General features: G+C 37.3%; 1 protein-coding gene and 1 long non-coding RNA gene across 3 annotated transcripts; one reads left to right on the forward strand and one right to left on the reverse strand.

Moving 5' to 3' along the window:
- Positions 1 to 370: 370 nt before the first annotated feature.
- On the forward strand, positions 371 to 25465 carry LOC117211132 (homeobox protein Hox-B1a). 2 transcript variants are annotated; one of them, XM_033454745.1, is made up of 2 exons: positions 371 to 2015; positions 23723 to 25465. In XM_033454745.1, exons 1-2 carry the CDS (start codon positions 1073 to 1075, stop codon positions 24208 to 24210), a joined length of 1431 nt encoding a protein of 476 aa, XP_033310636.1. In that variant the 5' UTR covers positions 371 to 1072; the 3' UTR covers positions 24211 to 25465. The 2 variants fall into 2 exon arrangements, with proteins under 2 accessions (XP_033310636.1, XP_033310635.1); XM_033454744.1 differs by having other exon boundaries at positions 372 to 2015; positions 23720 to 25465.
- On the reverse strand, positions 21887 to 25569 carry LOC117211137. The gene is made up of 3 exons (XR_004488207.1): positions 25459 to 25569; positions 23201 to 23422; positions 21887 to 22394 (listed from the first exon to the last, which is right to left on the reverse strand). It is a non-coding gene; the product is annotated as an uncharacterized LOC117211137 (long non-coding RNA).
- Positions 25570 to 25641: the final 72 nt, after the last annotated feature.

A 25641-nucleotide genomic window follows, 5' to 3' on the forward strand; every position in this document is an offset into this window, starting at 1 on the left:
GCTATCCTGGAAGGTGGGCACCGAGATATAATACTCGACTACCTCTACCAGCCGCGATAAGTGTCAACTGCAGCGTGCCAGATAAAAAGAACGTAGGAAAAATAAAATTTAGCTCGGTGATCCATCATGAGGCTACGGACGCCGGACGCGCAGGCTCGTTCAGGATTGGCTGACTCCTCCCAAAGACGGTCACGTGACCGGCGTCGTGAACACGCCCAGTTTTGAAAAGGCAGCACCCTGACTATACCTTGATGTACGTACCGCGACTCGTTTGCCGGAGAACCAAAGGGGAGGGAGGAAGAGAGAGACAGGAAGGGAGAGAGAGACAGAGAGAGCAAGAGAGAGAGAAAGAGAAAAGGAGCCTAGGGTGAAAGAGAGAGGCGAGAACTGGACACACCAGACCCTTGTGGCTCGCAATCTCACCTGCGTGCAGCGTTCGACCGTGCCGCCTTCCGCCAGACCAGTCCACCTAGCCAGTCCACTTCAGCGACTCTCGCCGACCGGATCGACGTCTACGCGTTCGCTGTTTCTCCGCTTACTTGCGCCAGCGACGACGCAATACCGCGTGCTCTGGCGGATTCCGGCAATCTGCCTCGGGATTTCTCGCGTATTCGCGATTTTCTAGATATTTTTGTCTACTACGACCAACTTGTTGACGTTGATCAGGGTTTGAACCACGCCGAGGATGTTAAAGTAAGGGGAGGAAGCTATGATGAAGTTGACTAACGTCTGAAAGCAAGTGAAACACTGTCAGAAGGAATATCGTACGCCTGGACTGTTGGTAAAAAAAAGTGTGTCAACCAGTGATATTTCTGTGTTATAATCGCAGCAAGCTCTTGAGTTAAAGCTTTCCATTGATCATTACACAATTATCAAGCATCGTGGATACAGAAAAGTGTAGATGGAAGTCAACGTGTTAGCCGTTGGTCGAGATGTAAGCTAATCGCTGGAACGCTCCTTTCTCCGCAAATTGCTCTCTCCCTTCCTCAGTGAAAGAGTGCGCGCACCGAAGGACACGCTGGTAGCCCGGCAGCAGGTGGCCAATTGATGTATTCGCCTCCACGCCACGAGGATGATGATGATGGACATGGGCATGTACGGAACTTACGGCAAGCCTGACTCATACCCCAACTACGTGTGCACGGGTCAAGGAAATCATCATCATCATCAACCCGTGTCCGTCGGGGGACACGTGCCTGTGCCAGCTTCGCCGGAACTCGCTCCAGCACACTACTTCCCTCAGACTGCGGTCTCACCTTACTCGTCCTCTTCCTCGGAGAGCTTCCTGGCGTCAGAGTCAGCCACATCTTCCGGTACGCCTCCACAGGGCTTCTACTCGCCGTCGGCGGGTGTTCTGCACGAGGATGGTTCCACGACCGCGATAATCTCCTCGGAGAACGGTCTGAGTTATACTAATTTGGACTACGCTTCCTCGTCGTCATCGTACGGTCAGCAGCACCAGCACGCGAACGGCTCCCATGGATCGGTAGATCCTCACCAGAGTTACCACGTTCAGCAAGCGGCGTACAGAGACGACCATCATCATCATCACCATCCCGCTTCTTCCTCGGGCAACGGTCTTCATCAAGGTCCCATGATGACCGCTGGCCACTCGAGAACGGAGCACGACCAACAGTTGCACCATCAGTCTTCTAGTCATCACCATCATCACCACCATCATCATCACGAGCCCGACTATCAGCTCGCTGGTACCACCAACTATCTACATCAGCTGCCCACCACTGAAGACTCGCTTCACTATCATTCGCAAATCCGACAAAACGACTACAGTGCACATTCCGCTGGCCACTACAAAGAGGAAAATCCGGATCCATCGTGTTATCACGTGTTGCAACAGTCGGGCCATCCTCAACACCCGCACCAACATAGTCACGGACATCATCATCAACAGCATCCCCATAGTCACCATCCTCCGCAGCAGCAACAGCCGCAACAGCCACACGTACCCACTTACAAATGGATGCAAGTGAAGAGGAACGTGCCCAAACCAGCTGGTACGTATTTTGATATTCGATGATTTGGGAGGAGGTTTGACTGGCGTGAAATTACTGGTCCGTGGGGCGATCCGGAGGCAGCTCGTTATTCAGCTTCTGTTTATCCAACGAGATGACTATTTTAAGTGTCACTAGTGGGAGAATCGTGCCTGTCCACTCTATTGATTCCTATCTCATGGAAAATTAATGGTCAATCGAGAAGACGGTCCGATAGAGTTACTTTTGAATCTTGTATCTTCCACGATGATTTCATTCGGGTTATCGTTGATTAATGCGGATGAAAAGTAGGTTCAGGTACCTTTTCGATATTTGATGCGTTTGATCTACGTACTTCGTCGACTTTAGTCATAAAGTCGTATATGGTTTGCAAATAGAGGTTATTTTCACTTCTTTCAATTCTTTGTAAAATCCAGGAAGAAGAATTGTCGTATTTAAATTTTTGAGTGATATGGACACAATTTACGAAATCTTAAAAAGTAGACAAAATTGTTTGTAATTTTAGAAAATATAGTGTCTAGAAAAAATGGCATTGTACGTACCAAGTACTTAAGTCCACATATATCAAAAATATGAGTACAAAAATGTACCGTAAAAGTGAAATATATAGAACGCTTCGTTGAAAAATCAGGATATTTGGCTGCACTTTTTGTAGCCTCTGTATGTTCCTATCGTTCACATCCGACGTGTTAAAAACACGCAGCATTGGGGTTAGGTGTAAGAAAAGAAAAAACAGGGAAATATGTATTTTCCTTTCAACAGACTTCTCCATCGCTGCTTTCCACGTTACTCACCCCGAGTTCTTGGAACAACAATTTGTAACGTTTAAGTGTCGCGACACGACCCAATTGTCGCTCGTTGACGACACTTTACACAAGTTCGTGCATCTCGAATGGCCGTCGCTGGTGAAATCGTGACGCGGTCCATTCGAAGCATCGAAGTCGAGAGGTTTTTCGCCTGGGTGGTGAATTCAATTAAGATTGACGGACAACTAAAATGTGACGTACTTGTTGGCCGACGACCTAGTGCCTTTCAAACGCAAACTACACGTAACGAGATTAATAAAACGTGACACGTAATTCCGGTTCGACAGACATCATTAATCTTGCACATGCTTCTCAGCCGATCGCGATTAGCCACATTCCTGTCTTCGCGGAGCTAGCTATCATTATTATTCTACAATTTATCATTACGATTAATTAAAAGTGAATGATTGGGTACACAGAATTTACCAAAGATCGGGTTGTTCGAAAAACGTCTTTATTAAAAATTTCCATTATGAAACTGCAATAAATTATTACCTTCGTTGAATATTAAGGCAAATTACCGAGAAACATAAAAAAGTCATTGATACGAGAGGTAGAAGTTCGTAGAGAAAGAGAAGAATTTTTTCAGTCAGCTGGAATATTCGCTTCTATATTTCTCATTGGTTAAATGTATTGGCAACTAAGTGATTACGGATTTCGTCATTAGGTGGTAATGGCAAAATCCGTAATCACTTAGTTGCCAACCTAAAAGTAAAATCTCATTATTATTTGTTGCGGTTTCTATAAAACTTATTCGAAAGACATAGATGAAATGCTTTAAAAGTTTGTAAAAGCTATTTGGAGAAATTCATTGTCAAAAGGGACGAAAGATTTTTCAAGAGAGGATTCGTAAAATTGCAGATGGCAGGAAATCTGATTCTAATTAGACGTTTCATAACTCTCGCTACAAACTTCCCGAACAAGCTAATATTTTTCAACTCGGAATTGTTCTTATTTCACGCAATCAAATGAATCAAATACCAGACGCTTCAACGATGATTTGCAACATCGTAAAATCAAGATGTAGATATCGATTTCTACGTGACAAATTAAGAAGCACCGCTGATAATTACCGAGCCATGGTAACTAACTGTAATTATCTCGCGTGAAAATTACAAAGATACCGAAAGGAAGCGAAGAATGTTAGGTTAGACGAAACGTCGAAGTATAACAAACACGTATATGTTTAACGTTTCTGTAGAAAGAAGACATCCACGCGGTTATTCGTGAGCCAGGTAGAAATCAAAATTCGATACAGCAAATGATAAGAGGGCTTACTGAGATAGAACGAAAATTTATCGGTATTTATACTGTCTTCGGCTGAGTTATTTAGCCGCTGTTTACGCCCGTGCGACAGTCGTAAACGAGCTTGATAAGATTATGCACACGAATGCAACGCGTAACAGAAGACACCCCAAGCTTTTACGAGAATACCGTAGCTCCACAACCATAAATCTACCACTTGCGAATCGCTCGTCGGCTATCTTTCTTCCCTGCAAACTACTCTCCATTACTTCGCCACGATAGATCTCTGATGCTTTGATTCGTGGCGTCAAGCATTTGAACAAGTTATCATCGGAGTTATGACGTTAAAACTATGTTCTAATATTGGGTTGGCAACTAAGTGATTGCGGAATTTTTCATTAGATGGTGTTGGAAAAATCTGCAATCACTTAATTACCAACCCAATAGTTGGTCAGTTTTCTGATAATTGGACCTTTTGAATTTCAACATTTTCCGATATTTCTGGCATTTAGAGGATTTTGTATCTCAATAGCGGCAATTTTTGCAGCATCTGAAGAATCTTCAAGATCATTGACGCGCTATGTAGAAACGTTGGCATTTCGAAAATGTAAATTTAGAACACTTGGACGATTTGAAAAATGATCGTCGCGCTATGTGCGACAGTGATATCTGAAAAATCTGAAATCGAATATTCGGAATGATCGTCGTGTTACGTAACATACGATACTTGGAAGGTGTAAATTTCTTACTGAAAACTAATAAATTGTTACTTGTTTCTTGTTTGAAAATTGATTGCTACTTTGTCTTATTCCTTTACATAGAACTGTAGATAGAAAATTGTAATGGCTATTTATCATTTCCTGAATCTTTTCTCTTTTTCCTTTTACAACATAAACGATCCTACTACAGCGTGTTTATACACGGAAAAAGATATTTCGTGCATACCAAACGCGATTTATCACGCACGTTGGGTTCGATAGTGATCACGATAGATATCGAAAAGCCCTGATAAGATTCGCGCTTAAGAACGAAATTCTTGCACTCGAGTTATCTGATCATTTCGAAAGAAACGCCGCGGCGATAACAGGTATCGCGCCTGTAAAGCTTTAATTAAAAAGCGATATATTTTCGTAGCGCGTACGATCGTTTTGAGGCAAAAAGAAAAAAAAAATAATGCTAACAACCCATTGAAATGACCAAACGCTTAAAAAAAGGCAAAAAGAAAGGAAGGAAGGAAGAAAAAAAAATGAAAAATCATATAAAATGCTAATAATACAGAACTGAACGCGATAACCTAAAGATTGCACGAAAGACACGGTAATCACATTACGCAAAACGGCAATTGAATGTGACGGACGAACAATTTATCTCAGATAGATCGAGTGAAAAGTACCGAGTGGTTAAACGCCTAACGATTTGCATAAGTGCGTGTAATTATAAACGTGGAAACGAAAATAGGGGAGAAAAAAAACACCAGGCGATTTCATCGAGCGCAGGACTCAGGTCGTGGCTAGTTCAGTTGTCAAACTGTTAAAAACTTCATGAATAAGCAACGCGCAACAACGCCTGTTATCGAGCAAAGATCAGTCGAATTCCGGCGATTTAAAGTCGATTTCCCCGCCCCATTCAACCAGCCGTATACGCAGAAAGGTATTTTCCATCAGACATTGCACCAGTTTCGTTATTACATAAACGAGAATATATAGAAGAAGGAATTTCAATTTTAACGACTAGCAGCTAATCGACCAATGAATAGGTACCAGGGAATAATCTAACGTGACTAGTTCGATTACTTGTTTTTTTTTTTAGAAAACCAAGGCATAAAAGTGATTAATAACAGGTAGTTAGAGGCATTGGAATGGAATTCGAAGGAGAATTACATTATGTAGTTTTCAGATGTTAAATCGATATTCGATGATAATATCGTTCTTGTTTTCAATAATTAACGTGCTGTTTTTTTCATTCACTCGGAGATTTAAGTCAGCTGATTTGACTCTTTGTAACAATACTTAATCGCCTAATTGTTTCTTCTATCTTATTATATACTAAGTTAACCTATCAACAATTCTTATTTTGTTTTAAATAAAGGAAAGGAATAATGCAATATCTTAGAAAGAAAATTGTAACAAATAAAACCTTCAAATAGGATATTTCTTCTTGTTGTTATCTCTTTATTCAGAGGTAGGATCACAATAGCTATTATTTTATTCTATGGATAAATCTATCATACCGTTCTGAGCCAGAGAAACCTTTATTGCACATTCTTACATGAACTAGGGATAGAAAACAAAGAACATCTTAACTATCGATTAAATCTATCGATTGTAACTAGTACTATTTTCTAGTTACTATTTCTTGTAATTAACGTATCTGCATATGGATGGCGAGCACGAACTCACGTTATCATTTTCAACACTTCTCATAGAAAGAAAACATCCCACTGACCTCACTAAAGAAATAAAATAGTCAATTCTGCACGTTTTGTTTACGACGAAACAACGAATGCGAATGGTTTGTTGAAAGGAACGAAGCATTGTTATTATATGTCGCTATCAACTGTTAGCAAGGCGCCACGGTGCTCACCCGTGACCACCAATAAGATAAACGGTCCATTGGGGAAGAATGTTGTCTTACATCATCAATTTATTATTATTTTGCCATTATATGCTTTGAATAATAAAAATATACCCGTGGTATCCTCAGCGAAACATGTGATTTCGGCGTGGCAGTCAAAGTGTTAAACTACACATTTACTCAGCATCAATTTTCCCCGCTATATACATTAATATAATATTTTCTGTATCGTACCAATAATAAATACCAATGCCTAGTAACGAAATACTTTATACTCTTATAATTGAGAAATTATCTGAGAAAAAGTCCTACCTATATAAATTACTATAAATAACTACATAGATATATAAATTTTCTAATGGAATAGTTGAACTATTATACAAATTTGTATTCATTTTATAAATATGAAAAGAACATCTTTAAGGGCCATTACACTTATCAGTTGAAAGGTATCTAATATTAAAAACCCAGTTTAATTAATATTTCAAACGCAACCTAGATATATACATTTTCTAATGGAATAGTTGAATTATTATACAAATTTGTATTCATTTTATAAATATGAAAAGAACATCTTTAGGAGTCATTACACATCATTTGAAAGATATCTAATATTAAAAAGCCAGATTAATTAATATTTCAAACGCAACCTAGATATATACATTTTCTAATGGAATAGTTGAATTATTATACAAATTTGTATTCATTTTATAAATATGAAAAGAACATCTTTAAGAGTCAGTCATTACACAAACGCAACCTAGATATCATTTTCTAATTAGAAAGTATTCATTTTATAAATATGAAAAGAACATATCTAATATTAAAAAATATTAAAAACGTAGATTAATTAATATTTCAAACGCAATTTACTCAGTTCACAAAAAAAGTCTTTCAATTATTTATTAAGCAGAAAAACGATCCTGTCAGCCATCCTTAACATCCTAAATCCGTCGTCGAGGAATTACTTTACCCTGAACGGAGACATTGCGGAAACGATTTAAAAATTGAAATCAAGGTGTCGTAAAAATACGATAAGAAGGCAGTAGGAGGCTCGAAGCGTTCCCCTCTCTGATAATTTGCTTAACAGCGAACAGGGTTGCAAGCAATCGCCGGGTTCGAGCAGCTAAGCCTAGCCCGTTGAATGGAGCTTGTCAGGATTACCAGCGTTTCGCTTAATAGCTCATTATAATCGAATTAATAACGCCGGCCGAGAAGTCACCGGGGGTGACGCTTATTACACCGGGACATGCAAACGAAACGTTGAGCCGCCCTCGCCGCGCTCACCCCTTTACCCTTCGCCGCCACGAGCTTCCGGTCCCGCGTTCCTTATCCGCGATTTCCACGCGGCAATAGAATCTAACGATCTCCGGCCGAAGGTTTTAGATTAAGGAACCGTGACTGCCATCGACGTTATCGATACGACGTTATCCCACCTGATACCATTCGAAAAACATTGCGTATCTTTTTATCTTTTTACTTATTTTACTGAATTCTCTCCAGCGACAGGTATCTTCAAGTACATTGTGTTTTTATGTAAAGTAGCTCAGAACCTTTGTTCAGTTCCTCTTGACATTCTTTCAGTCCCAGCTTTTTTTGTGAAACGTGTGAAAGAAAAGCAGGATCCTGAAAATTGTTTCAAGATATATCATACACTTAAAAATTAGTAAATACAACGATAGTGTGAATGGTATTTAAGTGAATTTGTTACTTCCTTTGTTTATTTAAATTGTCTTATCTTTTAGTTAAAGTAAATTTCAAACAAACCTCTTGAAAGTGTTGGCAGCTGCTGGTAACGAAACTGAAATAGAATTCCGAGTGCAAAGGGTTAATACGCTCGATGTTGTGTATGTTCAACGTTATATTTTGACAAATTATTGTATATTATATATATTATAGTCTCACCTTGCAAGAATATTCGATATGTTACTTGACATACTGTACAATTAATTCAACGACAAATGGATTTGTTTTTAGTGAATCCCTTTCTGGTGTATATCTGCATTACGTTGTCTTGTCTCACAATCCTGAAACATTACATAACAACCATAAGAAAAACAACAGAAGATGAAGCTTCTGAAGCTCATTGGTTTTATAACATTTTATACTTTGAATAAAAGAATTACCTACAAATGATACACGTTATTATCTAAATAAAATCTACATTAATAGAAGATCTTAAAAGATCTTTTATGCAAATAAAAAACGATACAGAAAATTAGAAAATTATTTAATAAAACTTACTATCAATCTGCGTTCGTCGAATAAAACTTTCGTCCAACGGATGTAACGCAATTCCAGAGGAGAGGCAGCTTCTTAACCGAAATAACGAGATGGGCGGAGCAAAATGGAGGGGGATTTCGAGAGATTTTGGTTGGTGAAGTTTTTTGGTTGGCCAGCAGAGCACAATAGCTGTGCTTTTTCCCTCGATGCTTCCATAATGCGTTCCGGGGGTCCATGGAATCTCTATGGGGACGCCCGGTGTGGACCACCACCCTTCTTCATGAGAAAAGCAGGAGAAAAAGGCCAACAGAAAAGGGAGAAAGAGAGAAGAAACAAGCGTCACGGGGCTGTCAGCTCTCCCGATTTATCATACACCACTCGATTTCTTCTCTCTTGTAATCAATAGCAGGATTGGCCAACACGCTCGAGGAAAAAACGACGCAACAAATAAGCAAGCCCCTGCACGAGACAGTAGTAATTCCCTGTATTCGTGCTGGTTTTAGAAACTAACACGTTACCTCGTCATGTATGTATATGTACTCACTTTTTCCCTCTTCTAATAACAGAGAATGCTTGAATAGGTAGAATTATTCGAATTTTTCTGCAATCACTGCCTTTTATTAAAAGGAACTTGTTTGGTAACAGAATATAATTTTCTAGATAGCCACAGGTTATAAAAGCGACATAGATTCAATGGTAAAAATTTCTTTACAACTTATTTCATAGAAAGTAAGAATAGATGGAACTATTGGAGTTTCTCTAGAATTACTATTTTATACTACAGGAATCTTCTTTAACAACAGAATACATATGTATATATGATCTTTTGATAATTGCCTCATCTCACAGAATTGTTCTATTCTATAGAATGGGTTCTATTGGGTTGGCGGATTTTGTCATTAGGTGGTAATGCTTCACTTAGCAATCACTTAGTTGCCAATCCAATATATTTATTGAACATGTTGTTATTTCTGTATTTAGAGGTAGGATCGCAATAGCTATTATTTTATTCTTTGGATGAATCTATCACACCGTTCTGAGTCGAAAAACCTTTATTACACTTTCTTACATGGGCTAGGGATAAAAACAAAAGAATATCTTAAACCTATCGATTAAATCCATCGATTATATCTAGAAGTATCTTCTAGTTACTAATTATTGTAATTAGCGCATCTGCATATGGATGGCGGGCGCGAACTCGCGTTGTCATTTTCAATAGAAAATTTCGTTACGATTTAAGTCATAAAAAAGTAATGAAACTTTAGATATCAAAAAATCTTGGAATTATTGGAACTTCTCTCGAATCACTATTTTATACTACAAAATCTTCTCTAACAACAGAATACATATATATATATGATCTTTTAACAATTGCCTTATCTCACAGAATTGTCATGGCTTCTGTACCTATTGAAAATTTCATTACGATTTAAGTTATAGAAAAGTAATAAAACCATAGATATGAACAAATCTTGAAAAATCGAGAAAATAAGGGCAAATAACTAAAGAAGAAAATTGAGATCATCTGATGTTGGAACTTTTAAAAATTAGACACAGTGATGAAATAGTATTGTAAATAAGAAATCGAACGTACCACAAGGTCTGTTACAATAAAATGAAGTCTGAATAATGCCCGAAATATTACAAATTAGGTAATTTAGCATAAATCAGGGCTAATGCAAAAAAGTGCAGAAGCAATTGCAAGGAATCGCTGCTAGTCGAATTGGTTGCCGTGTTTTCGCCATTTCGCCAGTTTTACGGCACATTTCGCGTTACTTACGAAGAGAGTAGGCGGCCAGTTTCATTGCACGCTTTCGTTCGTCCACGAACGTCGGCCCTTTACGTTCCACCGTGTATACACACCAGCTTTCTTGTGCTGCTGCTTTACGACGTCACGTCACGTATCGAGCTAACCTTCAAATCGACTTCATCAATCGCAATGCTGCTGACGAGAGCGTGCCAGTAAAAACCTTATCTCAAGAATCGTGTCGTTTATCGAGTAAATTGAACACGTTTTGAATATATTCTAAGACAGATAAAGGAAAGACTGAATTTTTATTTTTTTTCCAAAATTTGGATTGTTTTAAAATACAGATAAATCTATCTGTGATTAGTTAAAAGACTTTGTGACTATGAAATTACAATATTAGACATTTTGATTATTAATTCATTGTTATGTTTTAATTCGCCATTATGTTATTTTGTTAAACAATAATGAAGTGGAAATTTACTGACATGGTAAAATAGCCAGACTTAACAAATATATGTTAAAATTCTTCATTGTTTGGAGAATCAGAATAAAATACAATACTAATAACTGGACAATGGTTTTTTATACTTGTCTATTGATTGTTATCTGCACTATGTTCAAGGATAATTCCAAAACATTGAACACGAAGCAGTTCTTCCTGAATTTCCTGCTGCTACGTTTTCCTCGTGGACTTCGTAACACACAGCTACAGTTACCATAACACTTCAAACAAGAAAACGAAAAACCTGTGATCGAGCTAGAGAAATCAGCGTCGAGCGATTTTGAAAAAGGAAAAGCTCATAGAAACAATAACAAATTCTGTAAAAAGTGGGAAGCAAAGAGAATTGCAAAAATACAAATAACACGATCGACGAACGTTTAACGTCAGCGAAATCGTCTAACTTGATAAGAAGCAGGAGAAACAAAAGTGGAAAAAGGATGTGAACGAAATAACACGGCACGGATGCAACTGACGTGTTCCTCATGCGCAAAAAGACCAAATTATCGCAAACCTAAACCGTCCGTGATCATAAGCCAGCGATTAGATTGAACAGGAAGAGGATAAGAAAAATGGAAAACGCGAGCGATATAAGTGGAGTGCAAAATAGAAAGAATGAGACGTCGTGAAGTAATGGTAAAAGGAAAATTCTTAAAGAAGAACGAGGTGTACCATTAAAACGTGTGTGAAAGTCAACTAAAACAACGAGAGCAAGATATTAAAAGATCTGAAAATTGCAACAATAGAAAGCAGTTTATAAAAGTAGAAAACACGTAATTCCCAAATACTTACAATAAGGAACACATAAACAATGTTATTTGTTGCAAACTATTCTTATCACACACTGTGTATCTCACATCCTGTTTCACCCACGCTACCTTCTCCTTAACTTAATTTTCAGCGAGCAATAAATACCCAAATACTAAACTCACCATAGAAAATTCAACTCTGGATAAAATCAAGAAATCAAACCAATGAAACTGAATTGCAGTAAAAAGCTGCGTAAACCATTTCCAAATACTACAATTATTCTACAAAATTCCTTCCACGAAAATATAAAATAAAACCAACTGAAGCCAAATGGAACTATTGGGTTGGCAACTAAGTGACTGCGGCTTTTGTCGATACCACCTAATGACAAAATCCGCAATCACTTAGTTGCTAACCTAATAAACTGTCTAAAAAGTTGAATAAACTATTTCTCCTCTTGTTTCACCAAACAAAAAGACTTTTAACATTTCCAGCAAAAATTTACAGCATCGTTCTTTCATTGCCAATGTTAAGAAATATTTGAACAATAGAAAAACACGATTAGATGAAAAATAAGCGCAAGAACGTGGCAGAATTAAAGAACAGCTTCTCTCTTTCTCTGTGGCCGGAAAGGCTCAAGTACTTGGTACACGAAGAGCGGAAGAAAACAGAACGAAGAAGCAAGAGGTAGGTCGGTCAGTTTGCGAGCGAAGGTAGAGTGGAGCGGCTGACCAAGCAAGCAAGGAAGCAAGCAAGCAAGCAGTCAAGCAGGCAGGGCAGCGTGTTGCGGCGCGGCTGGGGCCGTCGGCGGACGCGTGAGTGAGTGGCCGATATCTCGCGAGGGGATCAGAGGATCGTTCGCGTGTTTCCACCCGGGCTGCCACCCGCCGAACCTGGCAACCCCGGATCCCGCAAGTCCCGCAACAACCCTGGCCGGCTGCCTAAGTAACTGACTCCCCTTTGCTCCCTCGTCACTCGCCCCTTCTCTCTCTCTCCTTCTGTTTCTCTCTTGCTAGCTCGCTCGCGCCCGCGTTGCAACGCGCTGACAATCAACGACCACCCTGTCCACGTGTCTCGCGCAACGGTGATTTTCATTTCCGCGGCACTTCACCGACGATATATCGCGACGACGCGAGCGTGGCTCGAGTGCTGAAAAAACCTCGAGTTCAATGCTGCGACCATGTCGGAGTTTGGGGTTGCGAAAAGGTGTTGCTTTGAGAAGATCGAACGTGTGTGTGTGTGTGTGTGTGTGTGTGTGTATGAGGGATGGAAGTGGAGGTGGTTGATGTTGGAGTTGGAAGAAAGGAAAGAAGGTGAATGGAAGGCGAACGTGTTGGGGCTTGTAAAATTAAACTCGGTGTATAGTAGGTGTTTCTCTTTCAAAAATAATTACATTGCTTTGGATTTATGAGTTTGGTTTACGAATCAGGTTGGTGATAAGAAAAAAGGAAATTAATAAGATTCAAAGGCTACTACCATGCTATTATATTTTAATGGCTTCCTACATTTAAATGGTTGAGGTTAACTAGAGAGATTATATCGGATAAGTAGCAAAATCTTGTAGTAATTCGTTGTAATGATACGTCTTTCTACACTGCGTTATCTGTTAATGAATTTTTAGTTGCAAGAAGAACAGATCACAACTCCTATAATCTCGTTTTATTCTTCCAAATTAAAAATCGTCTGGAAATTTATCAGTTCCATGGCAAAGCCCTCCATTAAAGTTCTTCAAAGAACGAAGACTTCTTTATGCCTTAAATATCTCCATTAATTTTGATAACGATCATTTTGGTTTTTAGAAATTGAAAATGACCCCTATAGAAATCAGTATATCTTTAAATCAGACTTTGTACATCGAACTTTTAACATTTTACCGACTGCTAGTGATTCAACAGCATACGCTCGTCCGACCGGCATCTCAGGCGCAGATTCTCCCTAGCGCCGGCTCTGTTTCGATTTGAACTCTCCAATACCATTCTTTTTGTTCATCGCGAACGGTACGTTTTTCAAATTGATATAAAACTGTGGCAGCTTACAAAGCAACGCAACTGACGCAACTAAGCAAGGTACCTTAGTCCTAAATAACAAATTACTGCTCAAATAATGAGAAAGATTGTCGGCGATAAAAAGCCGATTAATAGATTATCGGTCGGTGAGCGTCGGAGACAAAAACCCGATTAATAGGCTATCGGTCAGTAGACATCGGTGACAAGAACCGATTAATCGACTATCGGTCGGTAAAGTGTTAAAAGAATCAGATGTGATGTAATTTAGATCAAAGAAAGTTTAAAGACCTAACCTTACATGTTAAATACAGATATTTGTAATCAATTAATTTATCCATAAATACATAGAAGTGATTTCACGAGGATTAAATTTAAGAATCAAATGGAACTTTTATTTAGCTAGGATTGCGGTTAGATTAAAGTTATCTTAAAACGATCGGATAAGTGAAACTTATATTTCACCGTGCGACGATAAGCAGCATCATAAATCGATTGGAGAGGAGCAAGAAAGTCTAGGCAACAAGGCCAATAAAAATGTTAATCTTAATACGCGAAATCGACTGACCTCGAGGCCATAAATAAAGCTGACTGCACGCAATCGTTCGGCACTATGGATCATGCCAAGAAATTCAGATTTCGGCCTTAACTAAAAAGCAAACACTTCTTACCAAAAAAGAGAAAGGCAAAAACGGAATTCATTACCATGCTCAGACTTTGCTCGTTGAGTACGTACATATACTATTAACCTTATTCCAATGGTTTAGCTAGATTTTTTATTTTTACAAAGTAAGGTAATTGTTTATTCAGATCATTGATAGTACACAGTCGATTTTATATAATTGGCCAAGTAGTTTCGATCGAAATCTCGTTTGCAAAAGCCCACCGTTTATAGTGACTCAGGACATTGGTTATCGCGATGCTGAAATCAAAGTAGCCATCGTGACACCCGATGACAAGGGGTCGAACAGAAGGAAATTGTGTCAGTAAAATTGTTTTGTTGCTTCTTATATACATCGACAAGATCCAATTGATACATATTCTGTATAACAATTTTCGAAAAAACGATTTATCTATTAGCTAATTACAGATCAGAAATTAGTTTCTATATCGTACAAGTTCATGTAACGATGCTTAGAAAGCTCGTAGAAAACCTTTGTTCCTACCGAACCTTAAGAATTCTCTAAATTCTAAACGATCTTATATTTAATCCTAATTGTGTTATTAAGTATTCAATGAAAAAGACATGACTGCCTTCGCTATGGGAGTCATCAAAAATTGAAGAAAACAGAAAGTTAATATACCAACCATCTGTTATCTATGATCTAGAGTAACGTGCGTTATCGTTCAGTCGGTACAATCGTGAGAAAATATTTGCTCGGACAGATGCAAAGAGAGTACGCGTACAATAGTTACATTCGTTTGTACGTACGTATGTAAGTAGATCCATTCTTTTGCAAGCTCTCATAACAGCACGTGATACAGATAAATGGCGAGATCGGATTTCCCCTTCATTCGTATTCTTTATTTAAATGGTCGGTTTATTAGAAGGATGATACAATTAAAAAATAATATAATAATATTTAATAATAGTAATAAATAATATAAATTTTGAGATACCTGCGAACAATATGTTGTTAAAGATCCTCGGTATTCAAATAATATTAACCCTTTACACTGCTATGTCGAGTGTGACTCGACATCAGTTTTTATCTCAGCAGCTCCCTTGTCGATCCAAATTAATAGATTCTAACCTGGAAATTGTTTCAAGATATATCATACACTTAAAAATTACAAAATACAACAATAGTGTGAATAAAACTATATTTAAGTGAATTTCTTTCTTCCTTTATTTATTTAAATTGTCTTATTCATTAGTTAAAGTAAATTTCAAATAAAACACTTAAAAGCGTTGGCAGCTGCTGGTAACGAAACTGAAATAAAATTCCGAGTGCAAAGGGTTAAGGAAATTCACCGATTGTTAAATTCACTGTTTGTGAAATTCCGGAAGCGAGTGATTCCTTTCTTTATTTAATCAATATCCCGAATGTGGATAGAATCCATAACGTGCCATGTTATGGCTATCAAATACGAAGAACAATATATTATAAATACATTCAATCGCACGCGCATAAATTTTTATCCGCCGCAAATATGTAAGCTCGTATTTCCTCTTTCAATTCAGTGTACAATAGAACTCCATTTATTGGAACGATTACGCGATTAATTGAGAAATATTTGGTCAATTAAAAAATAATATTGGATTAGCAACTAACCTAACATTACCACCTAATGACAAACTCCGCAATCACTTAGTTGCCAACCCAATAAGATGTTGTATTCTTCGATTACTTTCATCATACGAAATAAACGATTTGCTAGAAACAAAAAACAGCTGTTGTCGAATTTTCTGATCTTCACTAACGCGTAATAACGCAACATAGTGGAATCAATAGTATAAAAAATCATCTGTGTCATGACTTATTATATTATTGAGTAAGAATTATCTATTGGGTTGGCAGCTAGTTAGTTTAGTTAGTTATTTGCCAGCCCAATAGATAGCGGAGAAAGCTGGTGAACTCCCATTACATGAATATATATGCATATATATTCATATGCATTGTCATTGTTATATCTATTGTCTCTCGGCGAGTTCAGGTGTTCAGATACGCTCGCCATAATAAGTATTTACGCGTCGTTATATCTATTACAGCATTTTGGTACTAATTCTATACATATATAGTCAATTTTGCATCATTTACTAATATTATAGTACACTACAAAAATTTGATACCATAAAAATGAAACGTAGAACTTGATGAAAAATACACTTCGCTGAAGAGGAAGACATACGAATATGTTTTTTAAACTAACAGGAATTTGATGTTTTGGCCAGTGAAATAAAATGTTGCCGTAGAAATGCATATGGAATCGTGACGCGACAAAACTCGTGCACATCAAATCCTGGAGCGATTCTTGAGGAACGTTTGGCGAACGAGCGTTGTAACAAAGCACGCGCACAAACGTAAAACACGATCGCGCTATTGACGTCGTTCAAGCAACAATAACGACTTTACGAGGCTCGTTAAACGTCTCGATATCCCTTATTGCCGTTCAACGAGCTTCGTTACAACCGACGAACGAACAATTCGCGTTTCGCGAAAGGCTTCTGCGCAGCAGACTCGATATTTATTGGTAAAACGCGACATAACTCCGCAAATTGCTTTTGAAACTTCGGAAAAAATGAACGATGACATTTTACAACGTCCATTATGGACCGAGATAAGGCGGTGAGTATAAACGCGGAATATTTAAAGGTAATAAATTAAACAAGTTATTACGGAATGTCAAACAGCAACAAGATGTTCCGAGGATGTATACCGGTTGATGGCTACTATATGCTACTTGTTCCATAATAACACGTTCTAATGGCTTTATTTTTGTTATAAATATTGAAAGAGATTGTTTCCTAAGTTTATGTTTAACGACCAACCTTGGAAAATTACTCGAGGTCCGTGCAGGCTTCAAGCTTGGTCTTTGTAAAGAAACATTCAATTATACGGGGATATGAGTGGAATGTTTGCTTAAAAGAAGTTAGGATGGCGTTGTAGCATGTAATCGGATGTGGAAATCAGATAGTTTCAAATACAGCTGGATCCTGACGAGTGGATCCTTTTTTTTTTTTTTTTTTACCTACGGCCTACCCTGTTCGGATTTCTAGAAACGCAAGCAATACTATCGTAATAAGAAAATGATTAAAATACTCGAATTAATGACTGCGAAATGACTAGACCAATTTTAATGTTATCGGTACAGTTGGAATATTGAAACACGCTATTACAGCAAAACAGTCAAATTGCCACGATTAATCTTCTAAGAATTCTAATAATTTATTTCAATGATTATCAACTTTTACTATGGTCAGGTGCAAATTTATTTAATTTCCAATAAGCAATATAATTTCCAAATAAATAATACTCCTAACAGATAATATATAATGGAAACTAAAAATCGATATGAAGTTAATGAATCGCCGATCACCAAGCACAGCCGATCAAAATTTTATCCTCGATTTACAGAGAAATTTTCTCGAAAACAGAAGAAAACCATTGCTCGACAACGAAGAAAATCCGAAGAGGAAGGAAACTGGTGCCCTTATCCAGGTCCATCTTTCCGGTAACATAATACCCTATGGCTGCTCGCACGCACACATTTCATCCCCTCTAGTTCCTTTCTACGTCATCTGCGCCCTGCCCCCCTAGCTTTTAGCCTTTGAATAATATTTGAATTGCGTAATGCTCGTCTAACAGGGGCACGTTCCCTACCACAAGGCCAAATGATCCCGTATAATCAACGGATTAACGTCTTACGATTTTATCGGCACCATTAAAGAAGCTTGTTCGGTGTACCAAATCGTCGTACATATTATCCTGGAATTTATTAAATTTAATTAGGAGAATAGCACGAATTAGAAACAATCAGAATGCAGTGAAAATAGATAAAAATTGATTGCCATTAATCGACTTTCTTTTTAGTAACCACAACAAGAAATAATACTTTTTAACCTCCTTTCATCCTTTCCCTCGATTGTATATTTATTGTACATAATTTAATATTAGAAGGTTACATAATTTAATATTAGGTTAGAAGAAAATTTTCTTGAATTTTGTATCTGAAGAATCGAAGACTATCGTGACTAGAGTTCCTGCGTTAAATTTATTGTGTAGGTATCACAGAATACGATACTTTATGCTATTATAGGTGGCATAATTATTTAACAATTGATAAATTATAACGATGAAAACCGAATGGCTACATATTACATAGCTATATTTTCCCTATCGACGCGCAGGATCGCAATTCTACGATTAATAAACGCATCCTCGAAGAACCGGATCGAGAGTAGGAACTCTAAACCAGATTGATCTTAATGTTTTCGCAGAGACTCGATCTCAATTCGTTTTACCTCTCCTGTTTTATTTTCGATTCGATCTTCTCCTTTTTCCCCTGCTTTCAGAACGAATTATCAACGTACATATAATGAAACGAACCGATTAAAGCTTGTAATTAACACATTCACTACACATGACCAGTCGACACGTACTTTCAAGATATGTGTATGATACCAACTTAGATGCGTGATACAAACCGAGTGTCCATTTCTATCAGATATACAATAACGCACATATTTTCGTAGCACTTGAATAATCGATGAATATTTAACTTTAAGACATGTACAATTTACCAACAATATTTGAACACTCGCCGTAAAAAACTAAACCTTTTGTGCAACCAATACAATCATAATAGTCATATCTTTGCTCGTGATATTTCAAAATGTCTCGTGTAACATGTATAATATAATACATTATGTATATATAATAATACTTCCACGTGAACCACTGTATACATAGTGTGATAGATGTAATAGATATAATGGACGTAATAGATGTTCGAATGATTACAATTTATGTACATATAAAGATTAACTGCATAGATACAGGTGTGGCGCAGAACTATTTGTTAACAAGGCAATTTATATGTAACAAAAATCTGATTCACAATGAACGGGTAAAAACCATGCAACATCTCGATTCTGTAAAAGCTTCATTTAATTCCTACCTCCTTACTCTATACATTCCTCCACCGACCTCAAAAAAATCAAATATTGGATTGGCAACTAAGTGGTTGCGGATTTTGTCATTAGATGACATTGACAAAATCCGCAATTACTTAGTTGCGAACCCAATAAATTGCAAACAACAATCGAACGACTCCTTAATGACGAAAGCATCTTTTTGAACAGTTCTTGGATAGTTTTGAGTAGTAATAGACCTGGAAACACCTAGTCAGAACAATGTTTCTACTCACGAATAACCGGCGAGGTCGGAGGAGAGGCTAAATAACTGGAATTACGGTTGCATAGACGGTACAAAGATCGTTCACGTGAACGATATTCGGCCAGTGTTTCCTGCACTGTTCCATTTGCTTTTATCCACTGGCATTATCCAACCTTCCCTGCCCGCCCCTCGCACTCTCTCTAATTTCCTCGCCCTCTCGTCGGGTCGCTCGTTTTCACTCGCAGGCGCCACGTAAAATAATAATATTAAGCCAGGTGAGATTTAATCGGGGGCCTTTGAACGAAGCCTGACTGGCATGCATGCTTCGAAACCGCGGCCACGCTGCTGTTTCCCTGTGTTTTACCTCGTGTATACGTGTTTCGCATGTGTGACGATAGGCTCGCGCGAGCGTGCGAGAATTACATTCATGTTCGAGCTTAAGTGCACTTGGTCGACTGACGTTGCGCCACTCGAGGGATATAATAATTCGTCGTTCTTCTACTAGCAACTTTCGCTGGGAACCATGACCACGCCGAACATTATTGACGAGAGAAATTTTAATCTGAAAGAAATTTTATCATGAGGAAATTTTACGCGAAACGTATTTCATTTAAAGTAAACTCTATGGAAGTGAGATTTGAGGGAACTCTATCGAAGCAGAGATGGATAATTGTAAGGCATTTTGTGATCGAGGAGTATGGACTGAAATCTCTGAAGAATTTTCTGCGATCTCACTGAAACATACATGATATATACATACGAGTAGAATAGGTAATCTTGTGATTTTTCTAGTAATTTATATTTAATAATACTTTACCTGAAAAATAGAAACTAAAGCCAAGATTTGTAACAGATATAGAATTTTGCTTTATTCAATTGGACACGTGATCTATGTTATGAATGTGACTATAAGAGAGTTAACAGAAAGTTAAGAAGTGAAGAAAACTCCTGAAAATAATTTATGGTTCCCTTGGGCTATGGCCAATTGTAATCCTTAACCCATGCCAATTTGTCTATTCTTTAGCCTGTGCTGTCCCTTGTGCCTTGTTCTCTTCTCATTTGCACTTCAGCAATATAATTTTAAGTTAATCTTAGCATTATTTAAAAACTACCTGAGAGTCTAATTAACTCGAACGATCATTACAAAACATCCTCTCGTACATCGCATAAATTACACCAATGTATACTAATATCGACAATAGTCCAATTCCTTACACACAATGTTTGGAATTTCTTTGCAAGAGCAAATCTGCATTCCCGATCTTCCAACCGTAATAACTATTTCGCCCGTCTGAAAATTAACAAAAGCATTCCTTCGTTAAAATGTTATCGGATGAAAACGCGGCAAAAAAGTATTATGAATGTTACTTGAGGAGGTAACGCGATCTAATAATTGTACTACTAAACAATTTTAATCGATATTAATATTAATGTTCGTCGCAGAGTAAGTAGCAGTTGCCAGGATATCACGCTAACGCTTAATCGAAAGTGATTCCTTCATTCCACCTGAGCGAGCGTTTCTCGGGGATTTGCCTTTTCGAGAAATGAAATCAGACGTGGCTACCGACTGCCATTGCAAAGCCGCCTGGTACACGATACACTGTAAGCAAGAATTTTATCGATTGAACGATGGTCAAACAGTAATACGGATTACCAAGAATTCTTGCATCTAGTTGACAAAGTAACTCCTTGCTGGAAGATCCACCTTTTCTGTTAAAAGTGACGCGAAGAGACTTCTGTTTTATACAGGGTGTTTCTACAATCTTAGATGCGATTAGAAAAGTGGTGATTCCTCATTCAAAAAGTTAAAATTAGTAAACGTATACGTGATGAATTTTCAAAGTTATCTTCCTCGAAAAGGAAGCTTCGTATGTAAAAATTTTATTTCATACTCTTCATTCATACCTTCGCGAAGAATTACACTGTTCTCTGTTGTACTACGATTGCAGAGATGCCTCGTATTTTGTATGACTATGTACATTTTATTTTATTGGTTCGAAATGTGTTCATACCAGTGTGTACAATGAAAACAAAGCTTTATATATAAAGAAGTCTTTTCAATTTATAATTTCACAAAGAATTAACCTCTTCTCTGTTGTACGACGAGTAGAGAAAACTATCAACAAGTGCCCGAACTGTCTACAAACATAAGAGATACTACAATTGAAGGGATACGTATTTTCTATAAATATATCATCTTTTTCTATTGATTCAAAAAGTATGTGAACTGCAATGTTTACGATACGATTGTCAGCTAGTCTGTTACCTTTACGTCTCTATCTACACCATTCTGTATCCACATTCTTATGAGATAGTAATATACAAACCCCAGGCAACGCAAGAAACGCATAATTCCATTGCCACGAACATGTCATGTTCTATAAAAATATAATTTTAAAAGATCCAAGAAAAACTTGGATGCAGCACTAATGATCACTGATGTATAGAGACGTTCGCCGGCCTGGCTAGGAGAAAATCAGCGGCAGCGCACGCTCTGTCCTTCCGTTAAGGTGCTAAATTGATGAATGAGTGGCGAAAACGGAAAACATTCCATTGTTCCACGCCGGCTCGTGGACTAATAGAACTTGTCCAACTCGATTATTCAGCTTGAAGATGCGTGAGCTTAATGGCCGCCGGCTAAGTTCCGAGCGCGATGTTTAAGTGACTGATGTTATCAGATTATTTGAAAAATCTGTGAAATAAAATCCGTACAAAATAAGTTGATTTTCGTTTGAGTTAGATTTAATATACGTTTGAGTCTCAATTAAATACTTCTAATATTCGGTAAAATATAAAAAGGTGATAAGGGGAATGGAGCAATACAGGCAAACACGGGTGAAAAAGAAGATGTGACTCTAAGGCGGTGGCTTGACAGTTTCGTCCGCCCTCTGCCATTAAGTAAATTGACTTCCACATACCGGTAGGCTAAATAACAATCTAATTTCCATAATGCGTAAGTGACGCCACCTTTTTTCATCAGAACGCATTTCTCCCTAGTTAGAATAAGTTTGGTTGCATTGCTTTATATCCAAAAATTCCCTGCTAATGAACACGCGTGTAAACAATTTGCAACTTCGTATCGAGTTTCCGAGTGAGCTTCATTGACGGTGTGTTACGATTCGATTGATATAAAAAATTGTACTCCGTAAAATTATTATCGAAATTGTTAGACGAAATTATGTGAAACATGGTTCGTGTGGCTATATTATGTTTGTTTCGTTTGCCTGTCAGTCCAACACGACAGCTGACTATAGGCACTCGTCAACATAACTTGACTCGAGATCGTAATTACGAAACTTAATTTCTGTCTGTGGTCATATACATATTGTCAGACAGCTCGATACGATTATTATTTTTGAAGTAAAATATTTGAACGATCTCGTGATTACATACACGTATAGGGAAAGGTGGTTAACATGATCCAAGTCGAGTATGCTTTTAGAGTGACCACCAATCGGTTGATAAATACGGGCTAAATAAAATGACGTAACAACTTACCCTTGACATTCGACAACAGCTGATGCAATTTGATCCAGATTTAGGGCTTAACCCTATCGGTCTTCGGTAAAGGGTGGACAGGTTCGCTCCTTAGAACACTGACCAGCTGTGTTGGGCAACAAACGGCTGTCGCTCGATGGACCAGAGTTAAGCTTAATTCGGTATATATTACTTTTAACCTCTTCCGTTAACGCATCGGTCACGTACGAAGGGCATTGACATCTATAATTAAGATGGAAAGGAATTTGAGTCACAACATGTGCCCTTCTGAATCACACAAATATTGATAATAAATCTTAATGACTAGAATCTCGTAATTGTAATTGATATATAAAATTACACAGATGTTTTACTTTTCTAAAGCTTTACGTCAAAATAGTTCTTTCGCATTGTTACTGCTAGTGCTAACATTTTTATGAATAGTAAATATAAAGCAAAGAATTTCAATATATATAAACGCGCTTGTAAATTTTATATAAAAAGTTCCTAAATAAAAAGAAAGATCAAAATTTGTTGCAGCAGCAAAGACAAATCTAAATGTGGGAGAATATGGCGGTAGCACAGTTGGAGGTGGAAACGGATCCCCGTACGCAACTACGACGAGCGGTCCTGTGAACTGTCTTACCGGCGGACCTATGGCCGGTATTGCAGGTAGCTTCAACAATACCGGCCGAACCAACTTCACGAACAAACAACTAACAGAGCTCGAAAAAGAATTTCACTTCAACAAGTACCTGACCAGAGCAAGGCGTATTGAAATCGCATCAGCGTTGCAGTTAAACGAAACGCAAGTAAAAATTTGGTTCCAAAACAGAAGAATGAAGCAGAAGAAGAGAATGAAAGAAGGTTTAATACCGGTTGATAATACAACTGTGACACCACTCAGTGGCGCCAGGAGTTCGAGTAATTCACCAACTAGTTCCTCGAGTCATGAAACTAGTGGTCTCGGATTATCTAGTTTTACGAACGATAATAGTCGGGAATCCCCACCCTCGTCTTCGAAAGATTGACGCGTTCCTTACTGCAGCAACGAACGTATCTATGGCCTACGACTTAACGATGATTGGTGAAAATTGAAAAAAAAGCGTTATTTTAAATCATGTGATTTGAATTTACATGAATTTCCTTGCTGCAGCAGCAACAATATCTATAATAGTATTTCCAATTTTAATAGAACGGAATTATTGTAACGATATATGATACACTCTTTCGACGATTTTGAAAATTATCAAAATTAACCGAATATAGTATAGAAATTGAACGATGTATGTACCAATTAAGCGAACTATTTATTTTCGTTTGAGTTATATATGCCGTAAAGGCAATACGAACAGAATTCCTGAAAAGTTACCATATACCTCAGTTTGTGTAAATGGTATAATGATATTTATATATAATTATAAATACCAATGATTGATCACAGCATATTATGTAAAAACAATTGTGAAAATATTCTCAGATGCTAATTGATTACATCTAGAGACCAACTTTCTTTTTGGTGAGGACAATTATTGTTTGATGTTATCATCTTTACTATATGGTAATATTTTAATTACTTTTTTACTCGTCTTTTCTCATTTTGTTTATTGCGAGACATTCCAACATTGATAAATTTACATACCAATGAATATTGTTAACTATTCAATACTTACGAATTATTGTAAAATTTTACAGTTGTATAAATTTTACATTCTCAAAGAAATTATTAGATACTGATAAAGATAATAAAAATGATCTTCATAAATGTAACAGTGTACTAGTAGATTATAAACATTCTATAATGATAGCATGATAACAGTAGTTGTGCTCCCAATTTGAATATCTTCTGTATGTATATGTACATATAATCTAATGCAAATCTTGTGTGAGCAGCAATGTACGTCATTATACAGTAAAACATTACCAGAGTATTAAAAAAATACAAGAAGATCATTGCACAGACGCTATAGCTAATAATTGAAATGTATAAATAAGAAATTACACTGTATGATGAATTTATTTTAAAATGATTGCAAGATTTGCATTGATTCTATTTAACTTAATTTGATCACTTAAAAGTTAACAAATTAATGTAATCGTATAGTTATATAGATTATATTGTGATCTAATAAGAAATTCTGTACCTAAATGAATTTGGATATAATAAATTGTGATTATTCTGTAGTATTACTTAGAATTCTGTAGAGAGAATAAAATATTAATACACTACGAAAGAAAACTTATAAAATCCACTGAAACTCCGAAATAAAATGATTTACCTAATTATAACTTCGTATTTTACGACTTATTCTCTGTCAGGAACCAAATTAAAGTTTTTAGCACGCACTATATTTTCTTAACAATTCCTCCATGCATGGTTACCTTTTTTCCATATTTTCAACAAATTTAAAACATTATCTGACCAATTTTATGAACGCATATACTGAATTCAAAATACTCAC

This window comes from Bombus bifarius, unplaced genomic scaffold, assembly GCF_011952205.1.
Source record: "Bombus bifarius isolate JDL3187 unplaced genomic scaffold, Bbif_JDL3187 scf7180000008218, whole genome shotgun sequence".
NCBI lineage: Eukaryota > Metazoa > Arthropoda > Insecta > Hymenoptera > Apidae > Bombus > Bombus bifarius.

What these genes read in the sequence shown, in the direction of transcription:
- LOC117211132 (XM_033454744.1), top strand. Translation starts at nt 1,073, where the DNA reads ATGATGATGATGGACATGGGCATGTACGGAACTTACGGCAAGCCTGAC. An exon ending in GAACGTGCCCAAACCAGCTG is followed by an intron (nt 2,016 to 23,719) that starts GTACGTATTTTG and finishes AATTTGTTGCAG; the next exon opens with CAGCAAAGACAAATCTAAAT.